The sequence below is a fragment of the Eretmochelys imbricata genome, chromosome 1 (genome assembly GCF_965152235.1).
Source record: "Eretmochelys imbricata isolate rEreImb1 chromosome 1, rEreImb1.hap1, whole genome shotgun sequence".
Classification (NCBI taxonomy): domain Eukaryota; kingdom Metazoa; phylum Chordata; order Testudines; family Cheloniidae; genus Eretmochelys; species Eretmochelys imbricata.
Window position 1 is genome coordinate 25,939,244 of NC_135572.1, and position 16,577 is coordinate 25,955,820.

General features: G+C 41.8%; 1 protein-coding gene across 2 annotated transcripts in view; it reads right to left on the reverse strand.

The window, feature by feature from the left end:
• Positions 1-16,577, reverse strand: part of NOX4 (NADPH oxidase 4) — a 142,800-nt gene that overhangs the window by 78,909 nt on the left and 47,314 nt on the right. For both annotated transcript variants that reach the window (XM_077805354.1, XM_077842249.1), the window contains exon 10: positions 9,686-9,746. In XM_077805354.1, the coding sequence (XP_077661480.1) occupies positions 9,686-9,746 (61 nt within the window). The remainder of the gene's footprint in view (positions 1-9,685; positions 9,747-16,577) is intronic.

Here is a 16,577-nt window from a genome sequence, read left to right on the forward strand (position 1 = left end):
TAGCAGCCATGGCAGTTGATCGGTGGTGGTTGTTAAAACTTGGGAGGAGGAGTGGTCTTTGCAGATAACCAGTTGAATGTGAGCTCCTAGCAGGCTGCTGTGGCAAAAAGAAGTTAACACAATCCTAGGATGTAGAAATGGAGAATACTGACCAGGATATTACTGTGTATAGCATTGCTGATACCACTACTGGAACAATGAGTCCAGAACAATGAGTCCAGTTCTGGTGTGCACTTTTTTAAAAGATGTTGAAAAGCTGGAGAGCATGCAGAGAAGAGCAGCTAAAATGATCTGATGTCTTAACACATGATTTATGATGACAATTTAGGAGCTCAATCTATTTCTTTTTATCAAAGAAAAGGTTCAGACGTGAGTTGATCACGGTTTATACGTGCCTACACACATGTAAAAGAAATCTGACTTTATGGTACTCTTTAATCTAGCAGCCAAAAGAATAAGAAGATCTGTTGGCTAGAAGATGAAGTCACAATCATTCAAATTAGAAATAAGACGCAACGTTTTTAAGGGGATACTCTAGTTCAACCACCAATTATTGGGCTGGATTGTGTTCACTCCAGTATGGGAACTGTGGGGTGAAATTCTGTGCCCTGTGTTGTGCAGGTTTGAGTAGACAATTGCAGTAATCCTTTCTGGTCTTAAAATCTATGAAGCTATAAATAACTGTAATTTATTACAATAGTTAATATTGTAAATTTTTTTTGAATTTTTCAAATTTTATATGTCTAGGGGGATGCACTGTGTTCAGGGACATGTAGTCATGCATCAACAGATGGCATCTCCATGTCTCCCTGGAAATCCACAAGCACCTTATCTTAAAGATACACACAGGACTGGAAAGTTCAGCCAAGCACTGTAAATTCATGGTTTAAAGGACCCATGCCCTCTCTAGGGAAAGCTGGCACATCGAGGATGGAACACCACTGAATATTTCTGAACCAGAGATATTAAAATCTGTCTAATTTAGCACAGAAAATCCCAGGACAGAGACCTTGTCTTCTTCAGTAACTCACAATGTAGCATACAGGATAACGGTAATGATTACAGAGAGATGACCATACAAAAGGTGGACCTTTGCTTATAAAACCACAGGATAACCTGGATTTGGACCTTTATAGTCTAATAATCTTCTTTAGTGAAGTGTAGCAAATGCTACTAATGGCCCTCTCTCTCTTACTATATTTGCAAAGTTTAAGCAGCATAATTGTTTTGAAGACCAATTAATAAGGGTAACTCCTATTCCAATTATCTGAGAAACTGGACCTCTTTGATACACAACACATCACTGACACCCAACAGTCATCAGACTGTTTCAAATAGTCTTACAAGTTCCTTGTGGCAGACATTATCTGAACACATGTGGACAACGGCCAGCAAATTGTGGATTCCACAAGTAATTAACAAAAAAATCAATTACCACACACCTGTGAAATATTACTGTCCCTGATTTACAAAATGGGAAACAGAGGCACAGAGAGATAAAGTGTCTGTCAGACATAATGAAGCAGATCAGAAAATTCAACCCGCAGTTGATCTTTCAAGTCACAGTTCAGTGTCTTAATTACAAGATTATTCATCTTCTCCTACACATAATATATTGAAACATAAGAAAAACCTAAATCATTCAGTCATAGAATCATAGACTCCCCAGAACTGATCCCCGCGGGACCCCATTCGATATGCCCTTCCAGCTTGACAGTGAACCACTGATAGCTTCTCTCTGGGAACGGTTTTCCAACCCATTATGCACCCACCTTATAGTAGCTCCATCTAGTTTGTATTTCCATAGTTTGTTTATGAGAAGGTCATACAAGGCAGTATCAAAAGCCCTACTAAAGTCAACATATACCACGTCTACTGCCTCCCCCCATCCACAAGGCTTGTTACCCTGTCAAAGAAAGCTGTTAGGTTGGTTTGACTTGACTTATTCTTGACAAATCCATGCTGTTACTTATCACATTATTATCTTGTAGGTGTTTGCAAACTGATTACTTAATTATTTGCTTCATTATCTTTCCGGGTACTGAAGTTAAGCTGGCTGGTCTGTAATTTCCTGGGTTGTCCTTATTTCCCTTATAGCTGAGCATTATATTTGCTCTTTTCTAGTCCTCTGGAATCTCTCCGCTCTTCCATGACTTTTCAAAGATAATTGCTAATGGCTAATGGTCATGTTATGTCCCCTTCTTTATTTTTTTAAAAGTAGTCATTGAGAGTTTGAAGTGCAAAAAATGGAGGTTTGGGCATAACAGGAATTGTCAAAATAGGATCTTCATTGTAGGAAGGCTGTTGCTATAGGCTAATTTTCAAGCCAAACAATCTTGACTGTTTCCTTTAAATTAGGAAACAGACTACTCCAAGAAAAGCTTACTCAAATAACAGGGTGTATTATACCAAATCAGATGGAGATCAGTTTAAGCAAAATCATCCAGGTTAAGAGTAAAAAGAGTCACAAATGTAAACTGGCTGTCATTAACGTTCCTTTTGTAATAAGAGCACTGAGGCTTTCATTGTCTAGCCAGTAAGCGAAATTTGTTCCTGCTCCTTTCTGTTAATGATTTATTTTAATCAATTTACAATAATAAATCAATCAACATTAATGGCTCTAAAGAGTAAAATTTATATTACTTACGGCAATCTTTGGCTAATGACACAGCTATCTAATTTTTATGTTTTTATTACCAATATTCAGTTTTACGGCTAGGCAAAATTTTTCAGACAAATAGTTTGTTTGCCAAAAAACGCAGCTTCAGTAAACCTGAAACTATTTGTGAATTGGCTACAAATAGTTTCGGCCATTCACAAAACAGCTGGACGAGGAGGTGCTGCTGCGGCTCCCACCCATCTTTATAACCTTCAGCCAAGTGATCTGAGCATCGTGTGGGATGTGGGAGACCCAGGTTTGAATCCCTGCTCTGGTATAGACCCCAAAACGGTCCTTTCTGTTTCACTGAAAAGTCCCCACAATTTCAGTTTTGGTTCAACCGCAACGGATTTTTTTTTTCAATTTTTCAGAACTGCACCAAACCGACAAATCAGTTCTTCGCCCAGCTCTATTTAGTTATAAAAATAAAATAAAATTAAAATAAAATAAGCAACAAAATCAAAGCTCTTTAAGGCTCATTTCTGCAACTCTAAAGCATGGAAGCATTGAATTCAGTGGGGCTGTGGGTAAGGGTTGCAGAATCAGCTCCTTATTGAACTGCAAGATCAGAAGCCTTCGCCAATAATGTGGGAGTTAGTCTGAAAATTGGATAGTTAAGCCGAAAGTCTTAGTGTGCCTAACAGAGTCCCACAGTTGCTGATTCTGGAACGTTAAACTGAGATTTAATTCTGCTGGTGTGACCGACTATACAGCTCTGAACACGGTATCATCTCTCGTGCTGCTTTTAGTCACAAAAACGAATGTAACAGAAGAGGAACATTATTAAAGCATACTAGCATGAAATGAAATACACCAGGGGTCAGCAACCTTTCTGAAGTGGTGTGCTGAGTCTTCATTTATTCACTCTAAGTTAAGGTTTCGCGTGCCGGTAATACATTTTAACGTTTTTAGAAGGTCTCTCTCTATAAGTCTATATTATATAACTAAATTATTGTTGTATGTAAAGTAAAGAAGGTTTTTAAAATGTTTAAGAAGCTTCATTTAAAATTAAATTAAAATGCAGATCTTATCAGTTTAGTGCAGTGGTTCTTAACCTGGGGTGCACGCACCCCCTGGGGGTGTGAGATGCCCTTTCTGGGGGTGTGAGACATGCAAGATTTTTTTAGAAGATAAATCATCAAAAACACAAATTAAGCACAGGCACATAAGTACAACTACTTTGTTTCATAAAACCTATGTATTTATTAACATTATACTTTTTTTAACGATTACTGTAATATACAAAGTTTTTACGTTTTAAAGTTTTCAAGTTTTTAAGATAATTGCAGTGTAATTTTTGTAAGGGCTGCAGAGCGCTGGGCCCAGGTCAGGAGCAGAGCCCTGGGCCGGCTGCCGGTACCCCAAGCCGGCAGGAGGGCTGAGCAGGGCCGGAGGACCGGACCCTGGCTGGCAGGGAGCTGGGCGGCTGAAACCCCAGCCAAGCAGTGAGGTGATTGGGGTCGGCAGCTGGTATCCCAGGCCGGCAGCAGGCTGAGCGGGGCCAATGGCCGGGACCCTGGCTGGCAAGGGGCTGGCGGCTGGAATCCCAGACCATCAGCGGGCTGAGTGGGGTGGTGGATAGAGCCCCAGACCGGCAATGGCACACCTGCTTCCGGTCTGGGGTTCCACCGGCTCCTGCCAGCCAGGATCCTGGCTGTGGGCTGAGCGGGGCCAGCGGCCGGGACCCTGGCTGGCAGCAGCGTGCCAGTAAAAATTGGCTCGCATGCCGCCTTTGGCACACGTGCCACAGGTTGTCGATCCCTGAAATAGACCCAAAATAGAAGGGATCTTGAGGGAATGTTGATCACTGTTTTTATTCTTTATTTGTTTACTAACTAACAACAGGATATTTTAAAAGAAACTCAGCAGCAATCAATAACTTATGAAGATAATGGGACAAGTTTGTCACCTCTTTCACTCAAACTCCACATTCTCTCTCTCTCTCGTCATTCTGAACCAAACTCAATTAGGGTTGTGGTGACTATTGATTACATGTTCGGCTACCTCAACAGTTTTAATTGCGTCCCTTAGGTTTCTGAAAATGAAATCTCACTCTCTTTCCAGTTTCTACATTTACCACTAAATTTTATCTGGCTGAAATGGCTCACAGCACATCACAACTTGCCCCTGGAATACCTTCTATACTCAGAGCTGTGAGGGGTTAACACAGAGCCCATGCAGCCATGTCATCACTACATGAAGATTCCCCACCCCAGGAAATCCCCAGCTGTCTGTTTAAGCCAGTTTTCCAGCTCAAATAGCAAGAATCAGAGTCCGAAACATCACAAGATTGGCTTAAAAATCATGAAACTGTATTTGGTTGCTGGGTTTGAAGCCTCCAGGGTGCATTCAGTTCATGTTTTCAGACTTTTCTCACATCCATGAGGAACGGAGAGTTATTTTTTTCCTGTTTAAATGAAAGCTGGGATTTTCTTGAAACCACTTGACTCCGAGAGCTGGAGCTTTAAGAAAATCACCAAGCGTGGAAAGAGTTGGCAACAATGATAAAGAACATACTGTATCTGATTCAAACCAGGATGGTCAATATCTAAAGCTGAGGAACCTCACTGCAATATTTATCCTCATCTCCAAACCAAGCAGACCAAAGTCACACGTCTACCGCTTCCTGGGTCCCATGTAGTAACATACAGGATAGTAAGAGTACCAAATTCAATTGAAGGCCAACACACTGCTATTACACTGTCCCTATAACAATGTGATAAACAACGTGATAAACAGTCTGATAGCAGAATGACATCATTACAGAATAAAAATTATTAAGGCACAGTACAAAACCAATGCTTTTAATATAACCCTAACCAGTTTGTCCCAGCAGACATTGTAATCTATTTCAGTCTTTTTACTGGATTTATGAAAAATACACAGTTCACCTTAATTCTTCTGTGTGCTGTATATTTATTTTCCATGACAACATCTTCCAGAGCTGCAGAAGAGCATGTCTATTTCAATGCTATCAATATCACTTTCTGTCTAAAGACCTGAAGTACAGTTAATGAGCGAGACACATTGTTTGCTGTTTTGTGGTGTTTTGCTTTTGCTGCTGTTGTATTGCTGGACAGATCACCATGGTCGATGGCCTCTCAGTTCCCTTCGGGGGTGCTAGCTGAAATGTCAGCTTTAAAGCACAACTGGCAACGGCACTCAAAGGAGCAGCAAGAGAAAGAAGCATAACAGGCGACAAAGCTGACATCAAATATTAAGCCAAAAAAATTGTAAAAGGACTTCTGTAAACGTTCAGGGAACAAACTTCCCGGGTCTGGAGGAGAACAGGGTCACCAGCCAGATATCAGAGAAGCAGGACAAACAGGTGTTAATCAGCCAGTGTTTATCTACTGAATCTGGGAGACTCTAATAAGGCTTTGTCTACACTGAAAAGTTTTGCACTTTAACTATGCTGGCAAGTGGCAAATCTATCTTAGGTACTTTTATGGCCCCCATCACCATTGTAACCGAGCTCCTCCCGATCTTCAATGCATTTGTCTTCCCAACACCCCTGTGAGGTAGGAAGTGCTATTATCCCCATTTTACAAATGGCGAATGGCCTAGGGCAAGATCCCCTCCTCTCCTGGTAGATACTGGTCCAAAAGCGCTTTACGCCAGTTTGGGAAGCAAAATAAACTATACTGGGACAGCACTTTTACACTGGTAAAACTGCACGTACACTGGGGCTTTTACCACCATCGCTATATCAGCAAAAAAAAATCTCACCCCGAACCATCACGGCTCTGCTGGTAAAAGTTTTAAGGGCAGATCAAGCCTAATGTACCACTGAGATGACACTTCCCATCTGCCAAATGCTTTATCATCAACTCATTAATCCTCACAACACCTATGGGAGACAGGAAAGCGCCTTACAAACAGGGTAATTAAGGGGAGAGGGTTATATTGCTTGCCCCTGGCCACAAAAAGAGTAATTGCCAGAGGACAAATTAGAACTTGGGCATTCTTTATTGGCAAGCCTGTGCCAAAGGCCCACCTGTGTTGTGACCCTACCTTAAAAGAGGGGCCTGATAAAGTTTTGGGGTGATACCTAGTACATTGTATTTCATTAAGCATAAGCAGACTGGTTTATTAGAAGCCCCCATCAAGTCATTTAAAAGAAAAGAAAATCTTGCACGGATTGTGATTTCCTTTAAGAAATCTTACACAAGGAATTTCTTTGGGCACCAATCTAGCCCTTTCAGACAGATGTCTTCCAGGATTCCACCTCTTCTTTCTCTGCCAGTTAAATGTCATCCTGTGGCCCTGGAACAATGGGTGTGGCGTCCACAGGAGTTGCACAGTCTAGCCCTACAGCCACGGATGCTTGAGCAGTTCTCCAAGGGACCACACATACACCCCCAGCAAGGTGGCTGTTCCTTCCCAGGGACAGAATTACGCACTCCACCAAGCCCCACTGCCCTAAATGGATACCAATCTGGTAGCTATGGATTCAAAGACAGGAAAAAAGATTGGTCTTGTGCTTGAGGAACTAGACTGTGGTGCTGCCACAGGCTCCCTGTATCACCTTGAGCAAGTAATTTCGTTTCTCTATGCCTCTGATCCCCAACTGTAAACAAGGAATAATTATACCTTCCCTCCCACCCTTTATCTGGCCTGTCTATTTAGACCAGAGGGTGCCCCATCTATGGGCTGTGGGCTGCACCTGGCCCACCAGAGCATTTCATAAGGCCTACTTCAACACAATATACTAACGGCCAATTCATTAGCATTTTGTCATCATGTCAGTTTACACAACCTATCTAACTACATACGAAACAAGCTGAACTTAAAATATAAATCGATACAGGTGCCTTTAAATCTTATTAAAATACGTAGAATCTGTTTGACCCCCACAAGGTTGTGCTTCGGTTTATGTGGCCCTCCTGTGTAATAAGGCTCGGCACCACTGATTTAGACCATAAACCCGTGGGGCAGAGACTGTTTCACGGTATGTTTTTGCAGGGCTTCCCACAATGGGATCTCCAGTACTACTGCCATATGATTATAAATGAAAAGTCCTCTTATCTGCACCCAGAAGTCATCTTCAGGATGCATGTTCTGCCGATAAAAAGGGAGACCACAGCCTTTCTGAAAACGTATTAATTAACGTGCCAGATCCTCAGCTGGTGTAAACTGGCATGGCTCCACTAACTTTAATGGAACTACTCTGATACAAATTGGCTGAAGATTTGGCCGATAGGCTACTCCCTTTAAATGAGTCTCAAAACTACATTTTTCCTCCCTGTTCAAATGCATCCCCTGTTCCATTGTATTAAATCACTATTTCTTAGGAGTGAGTAATTATATTGCCTGAAGATCCATTAAATATCTGCTTCTGGCCTGAAAATGTACTTCTGAAGTCATAATTATTCATTAAGAAGCTACTTCCTGCATCTACTGGGATGGTAAATTTATATCTGCTGGAACCTAGGCAAGAAATGATCTTCCATCAACAGAAACCTCCCACAAGGAGTTGCCAGCTCAATTATCCTTCTATCACCGCCTGCATCAGGGGATGTGGTAATCACTCTTTCAAACTTGTTCTGACTTCAGCGCTACACACATCTCCTACCCACGTGCAGTTGCCTCCCTGCCACCAAATACCCAGGCCACAAGGTTTTCCGCTCAATTTTTAGAAAACGACAAAGCCAACGAATGACTTAGCCCCCCCCCAAAACTATTGTAGGTATGCCTACAGCAGCATGGTATATCTGTTCCCTCAAGTCGTTAGAGCCAGAAGCAACCCAGATTACCATTTCTTCACGGCATCTCACAGGTGCAGGTAGCAGGAGCAGCAGCCAGGGACGTGGGAAAGTGCCCTGAACTAACCAGACCATCTCTGATTCACCATATATCTGCACCACCGCATCCCTTTAATTTACACGTTTAATTGATTACAGTGTGAGTTCTCAATGGTATCGGGTGTAAATTATTTGAAATGTAATGATGGGATACAGGAAGAGAGCTGGAAATAACAGGAATTCAAGCTGAGGAGACAGACCTGAAGGAAAGTACAACTGTCTATTTTTATTATTATTTATTAACCAGGCTTATTATGGTAGAGCCTAAGGACCAACTGAGAATGGGGTCCCACTGTGCCAGGCACCGTCCAGACACAGAGCAGAACAGAGTCTCTACCCCAGAGAGCTTACAATCTAAACTGATAACACAAACACTAGCCAGGGGGAAAGGAGTATAACATACCAAACCATGTCTACTAAAACCAGGCAGCCAGTCGCACCTGCTGAAGTTCCCACCCCCTCAAGAAAGATCAGTTAGTTAAAACCTCCCCACCTTGTTTGTTCTTTAAGCAGCTCTCTGGTCCTGGGGAGAAGTGGTGAGTAACAAGCCCATCCCATATTGATGAATCAGAGTAAGTGAATACAGAAGACATTCCTCTACAAAAAACAAATGAGACGGCTTCCTGCTAAGACAGAAAACGCAAAGCTGGAAAAAGTCAGCCATCAGACACCAGTGACAACTATCACCTCAGTGAACAGCTGTCACGTGGAGCAGCAAATTAGAATTCTCCTCTGCAAAGAATCCGGGTTGACACCTGTGGTCTGGAGAACATTGACAGTGCAGCAGAAGAGCAGAGGAGAACATGAAAGCAACCTGTAATCTCAGTGTGCCATAGGTGTTAATTAACCTGGCAGCCAACCAAACTGCTGGTATTAAAATCCTCTTATCTAGGGAGTGCACATTTCTGCAGGCACCATTACACTTGGCACAGAGTCAGCAGGCTATTGTAAAAAGCATAGAGACTGAGGCACATTACTAATAATTAGCTGACAATCAGAACATCTGTTAGTACTAAAAAAAATGTTATCTAAAGAAATACACATCTGAAAAGTCAGCAATAAAAAATAAAGCAAATAAAAGCAACTTTTGAAAAATAAATATGAATGACTTCCAGTGAGAAATCCTCATAATCAAAGTATGATCATTGTATTCACGCCTTCAGGAGATAAAATTTCAAGTGAAGGAATTTGTGCCTAAAAAGGAAAGTTTGTTTCTACATACCTGTCCAGTCTCCCACTATTTTAAGATGGACCCCAAATGTTGCTTTGGTATCTGTAGGACACTGAAAAAATTAAATAAGTTAAGGAACATTTCTGAAAAATAATTAAATAAACTGAGATTTAAGCACAATTTTGAGGCCAGATCCTTAGCTGGTGTAAATGAGAGTAGCTCCAGTTATTTACACCAGACGAGGAGCTGTCCTTTTATTATAAAGCAATTGCAACTTCAGTAAAATGCAGAAGGCCTAGAACAGAATGATTAAGGCTCCAAACATTCTTATCTCTCATTGTGATCAGGGAACAGGCCTGGGATGTATTCACCTTGGATGTGATTTAGAATAGCCACTCTGCTAAATTGCGCCTAGCTACAATGGCTCACAAGGGATTGTTATGGTAACAGAGGATCGCAAGAGTGCAGGAATGCTCAGTATTGCCAACCCCAAGCATTCAAAAATCACTAGCCTCCAAATCACATATTGGGAGTTCTTTTTGGTTCCCTTCTGGCTTTTCAGCCTTTAGGGTTCACATTTTCAAGCTTATCCTCACAACCACGAGGGCTAAAAAGTTACTTTTTTTTTTTTAAATGAAAGCTGAGAGTCTCTTGTATTCAAATGACTCCAGGGGATCAGACTTTAAGAAAAACACCAGATATCAGGGGATGCACGATAAAATCAAAAGAGTAGGCAATATTGCACTTCAGCCATGCCCCGATTCTGAAGGCCACACAGCTGCTTACACTGGACAGATGCCAACTGAGGACTCCCCCCGCCCCAAGCTTCTATTAAAATAAAAAACAAAATAACATTGGGGGATTTCAACTATCCCCATATTGACTGGGCACATGTCACCTCAGGACAGGATGCAGAGATAAAGTTTCTTGACAACTTAAATGACTGCTTCTTGGAGCACCTAGTCCTGGAACCCACAAGAGGAGAAGCAATTCTTGATTTAGTCCTAAGTGGAGCACAGGATCTGGTCCAAGAGGTGAATATAGCTGGACTGCTTGGTAATAGTGACCATAATATAATTAAATCTAACATCCCTGTGGTGGGGAAAACACCACAGCAGCTCAACACGATAGCATTTAAATTCAGAAAGGAGGACTACATAAAAATGAGGAAGTTAGTGAAACAGAAATTAAAAGGTACAGTGCCAAAAGTAAAATCCCTACAAGCTGCATGGAAACTTTTTAAAGACACCATAACAGAGGCTCAGCTTAAATATATACCCCAAATTAAAAAAACATAGTAAGAAAACTAAACAAGTGCCACAGCGGCTGAACAATAAAGTAAAAGAAGCCGTGAGAAGAAAAAAGGCATCCTTTAAAAAGTGAAAGTTAAATCCTAGTGAGGAAAATAGAAAGGACCATAAACACTGGCAAATGAAGTGTAAAAATATAATTAGGAAGGCCAAAAAAGAATTTGAAGAACAGCTAGCCAAAGACTCAAAAAGTAATAGCAAACATTTTCTAAGTACATCAGAGACAGAAAGCCTGCTAAACAACCAGTGGGGCCACTGGACGATCAAGATGCTAAAGGAGCACTCAAGGATGATAAAGTCGTTGTGGAGAAACTAAATTAATTCTTTGCATTGGTCTTCACGGCTGAGGATAAGAGAGATTCCCAACCTGAGCCATTCTTTTTAGGTGACAGATCTGAAGAACTGTCCCAGATTGAGGTTTCATTAGAGGAGGTTTTGGAACAAATTGACAAATTAAACAGAAATAAGTCACCAGGACCAGATGGTATTCACCTAAGAGTTCTGAAGGAACTCAAATGTGAAAATGCAGGACTACTAACTGTAGTCTGTAACCTATCATTTGAATCTAGATAAATTAATGGAGGATAGGTCCATCAATGGCAATTAGCCAGGATGGGCAGGGATGAGCGACAGGGAAAGGATCACTTGATGAATACCTGTTCTGTTCATTTCCTCTGGGGCACCTGGCATTGGCCACTGTCAGAAGACAGGATACTGGGCTAGACGGACCTTTGTTCTGACCCAGTATGGCCGTTCTTATGACATTAGGAGCCTGAATACCTCAATCTCTGTGCCTTTGTTCCCCATATATAAAATGGGGTAATAGCACTGTCCTACCTCACACCCTACAGGGGTGTTTTAAGGATAAGTACATTACGTACTATGTGGTGCTCAGATACTACAGTATTGGGAGTACCTAATATAGATCTCTGCACCTCTGCTGTCCCATCTACAGAATGGGGGCAATAATACCTTCTGTCATAAATACAAAGGGAAGGGTAAACCCCTTTGAAATCCCTCCTGGCCAGGAGAAAGCTCCTCTCACCTGTAAAGGGTTAAGAAGCTAAAAGCAACCTCGCTGGCACCTGACCAAAATGACCAATGAGGAGACAAGATACTTTCAAAAGCTGGGAGAGGGAGAGAAACAAAGGGTCTGTGTGTCTGTCTATAGTCTGTCTTTGCCGGGGATAGACCAGGAATGGAGTCTTAGAACTTTTAGTAAGTAATCTAGCTAGGTACATGTTAGATTATGATTTCTTTAAATGGCTGAGAAAAGAATTGTGCTGAATAGAATAACTATTTCTGTCTGTGTATCTTTTTTGTAACTTAAGGTTTGCCTAGAGGGGTTCTCTATGTTTTGAATCTAATTACCCTGTAAGGTATCTACCATACTGATTTTACAGGGGGGATTTCTTTATTTCTATTTACTTCTATTTTTATTAAAAGTCTTCTTGTAAGAAAACTGAATGCTTTTTCATTGTTCTCAGATCCAAGGGTTTGGGTCTGTGGTCACCTATGCAAATTGGTGAGGCTTTTTATCCAACATTTCCCAGGAAAGGGGGGGTGCAAGTGTTGGGAGGATTGTTCATTGTTCTTAAGATCCAAGGGTCTGGGTCTGTAGTCACCGAGGCAAATTGGTGAGGCTTTTTACCAAACCTTGTCCAGGAAGTGGGGTGCAAGGTTTTGGGAAGTATTTTGGGGGGAAAGACGCGTCCAAACAGCTCTTCCCCAGTAACCCATATTAGTTTGGTGGTGGTAGCGGCCAATCCAAGGACAAAGGGTGGAATATTTTGTACCTTGGGGAAGTTTTGACCTAAGCTGGTAAAGATAAGCTTAGGAGGTTTTTCATGCAGGTCCCCACATCTGTACCCCAGAGTTCAGAGTGGGGGAGGAACCTTGACACCTTCCAACATCTCAAGGCTGTCACAGGGATAAATTAAATTAATATCCATGAAGCATTTTAGAGATGAAAAATGTTATTAGAGCTGGGAGAGTCTTATAGAATCATAGAACTGGAAGGGACCTTGAGAGATCATCTTGCCCAGTCCCCTGCATTAAAGGCAGGACTAAGTATTATCTAGACCATCCCTGGCAGGTGTTTGCCCAACCTGATCTTAAAAATTCCCAATTATGGAGATTCCACAACCTCCCTAGGCAATTTATTCCAGTGCTTAAAATGAAGGACTGAAGAATATCTGGTTCCATTTTAATTTATTTGAGGATTTAGGGGGCTGCTTTTTGTTTGTTTTTTGAACAAATCCCAAATTCAGGCCACAGTTTTATTAAGGTTTATGATCTTGAGACAATTTGGGGTATCAGAAGGAAACCATGCAAAACAGAACTGTTCCTTATGATTTCCTCCCCAAACCAGCAGAACTCATGGACCTTGAAGCCAGATGAAGCAAAATCAAAGAAAAGTTTTCACATCTCCCTGCAAACTGCAACCACGAAGTTCTGGGTCGCCATCGCACCTTCTATGCTATCCAATCCTGTTCACAATCTTATACTGTACTCACCACCATGGAACCTGAACCCCTTTGGAATAAAGAGACTTTGCTCAGACATCAAAGTTCCACAAAGATGAAAAGAACTATACAGTTTAAAAATGAGTTATATATTGGTATATGTTGTTAGCTATGTTAACATTCAGATTAGTGCTAGAATGCAGGCGTAAGCATTCAAACAAACACTCACCCACTTGCCACTGATGGGCATGTTTGCCTGGCCAATACTGGCCAGACAACCTATGGACTGCAATCAGAAGCATGGACTAATGGGGCCACTTTATCCATGCAAAGGTAAAGTTTGCAGCTCCTCACCTAGACTGCTCCTATTGCAGCTTTTCTGAAGCCCACATGAAGCATGCAGCACCCTCGCCCAGCTGTTTGCCAGCAGGTCTCCAGTACAACCCTGATGCAGAGCTTAAGTCTTGAGGTGGGTTTTGTGCTGGATCTCTGCTCTGTGGGTAAATTTCTCTACCCAGGGAGATGGAATGATTTGCTCAATCCAGATGTCTGCAATTCCAGTTCATCACCTTTTCTATAAGATAAGTTTGTGCCCGGCACTCACTGGAGGTACCACCCCAGAGCCCGACTACCCCTGAATCTCACGCCCAGCACCTGCAGGAGGTGCCAGTTGCCCTCCTGCAGCCCGACCATCACAAAGCCTGGTTTTATAAAGAACTACAGAAGTGCTGTACCAGATTTTAAAAGAAAAGAAAGAAAAACGTTATTTCAATTAATATTTAAGAAAGATGAATTTTCACTTTTAACTGAGGGGCCACAGGCAAGAAGCAACCCCGCCCTTCCAACCCTGCCCAGTCACTGTCAATGCCCAATGCGAAAAAAGACTATCCTTCCTCTCGTGCTAAAACCTCCCTCCATCCAGTGTTAATGGCAAAACTCCCTCGACTCAGGTGGGTGCAGGTCCAAGCCCATTGTTCTTTACATCAAGGCTTCTCAAGCTATTGGATGTGGGGGACCAGCAATTTTTTCTTCCAATGTGCGCGCAGACTGGCAGCCGATGGCTCGCGGACCAGCACTGGTCCACGGGCCACCACTTTGAGTAGCCCTGCTTTACATGACTTATGTGAATAATATTCCCTTCTGCAGTACTCTGAACAACAACCCCGTTAACATCAGGATTTATTTCTTCTCACATTTTAGGAAGTATATTCTGACACCGCAGGCCTAAGGGTCCCTTGGAGGGCTCTAGAAAACCTTATTGTGCTATTAAATCTTCATAGAGGAAACAAACCCATCACGTAGGATATATAGAGCCTAGTTTTTAAAGCCTTAGTCATATTTTTATTCTATAAATAGTACATTCACATGTTCTGTTCCTCTGAGATCAGCTGAACTTGAGAACCCTGGCCTTTTCCAGACTGCCAGACAAATGAGTGCTTGGGTGGATATTAGAGACTGATGTTCATCATCAGAAGCAAGCTCCGCACAGACCAGGACCCACAATTCAAAGCAGCACCAGACTCTGCCAGAACGACAGATGCAAAACCTACAGACATCTCTCCACTGCCACAATAACCAAAAGCCCCCCCCCCCCCCGACTACAACCTACCTTTCAAGATCAATGGGTCCTACACATGCCTATCACAGCATGTGGTGTACATCATCCAGGACACTAAATGCCCCAATAACAACTATGTGGGTGAAACCAGACAATCACTATGCTCTCAAATGAACTCTTACACAAAAACGATAAAAGGCAAAAACACCACATAACGATGGGCAAAGGCTTTTTATAAAACAATGACCCCATATCTGACCTCTGAAAGTATGTCTAGACAGGGATAAAAAACAAACAAAGTCATGGCTCACCCAAGGCTCGAGTTCCCAGCCTGAAAAATTGCTGTGTAGATATTTGGCCTTGGGCTGGAGCCCAAACATCTACATAGCAAGTTCTAGCCACAAGCCCAAGTCAGCTGACCAGAGCCAGCTGCAGCCATCTTGGCATTCAGAAGTGTAGGCATGAAAATATGCAAGCCTTGGCATGTCTAAACAACACATGCCATTGACAGGTCTCCGCACACAATTACAGTAAATTCATACATGACTAAAAACCTGAAATTTAAGCCTATACTCTTTGGCATCTCTGGTCTCCAAAATAGAGTACCGCTAATCCTTGATTCAGAAAACAAGTCTATCCAGGACAATATTTAAGCATAAGCTTAATTGACGTGATAAATTGCACTGAAGTCAAAGGGACATAAGAACATTCTTAAAGTTAAGCACAAGTTTATGTGCTTTCCTGAATTGGGACCCTACAAAGTATGTGTATGACCTTTAGCCAAACTACAAGTGTCTGAGTGACTTCAGGAATGCATGAACACTTTTTGCAGCTCTAATTAAAGACAGTAAAACTTCTTCTCCGAGATCCCTAGAAGATAATTTAGTGACTACAAAACTTGTTAGGATTATCCGCTCCTAGGACATACAAGTTGTTTTAAGAACAGTATTTTAGTCTTTCTAAAAAGACGTATTCACTAGAGTACCAATTTGAGAAGGTTATTTCCTAACTATATTCTAGGACTGTTACAGCGACGGAAGACCTTGGACAATGTTAAATGGATTATTTCTGTACAAGAGAGCTGTGAATGAACCTTATTTGATGTACCAACCTGATTAAAATATGAGAGAAATTATTCAAATGTATTGTTGCAAATAAACTGTCTGTGCTTACGTGAAGCTATGCTCATCTTAGTCTGTCCTCAAACCAAACATGCATATCTCAAAAAAGTGGAATATTTGAGGTCATAAGGTCTTCCAGCAATTTTTGCTAAAATGTTCATCTGCAGGCATTCAGCCATCCTCCAGAGATTATGGGACAGAATCTCAACAAGGGTCAATTGGAATAGTTCTACTGACTTTGATGGAGCTGTGCTTATTTACATCACCTGAGAACATGGCCCTATACCCTCAGAGATAAAAGTCTTCTGTATTTGAAATGGTAGATTTCCTGCTACGAGGTTTAATGAAAAGTGAGATGTAGAATGCCATCCCCTCTCCCCCCCGTGCACACACACACACCTTCTTTGCTTGTTTTGCATTCTGCCATTTGTAACACTGGATTTGACATCCTATAACTGGAGCAAATTTATGGAATATAATTTATTCTGC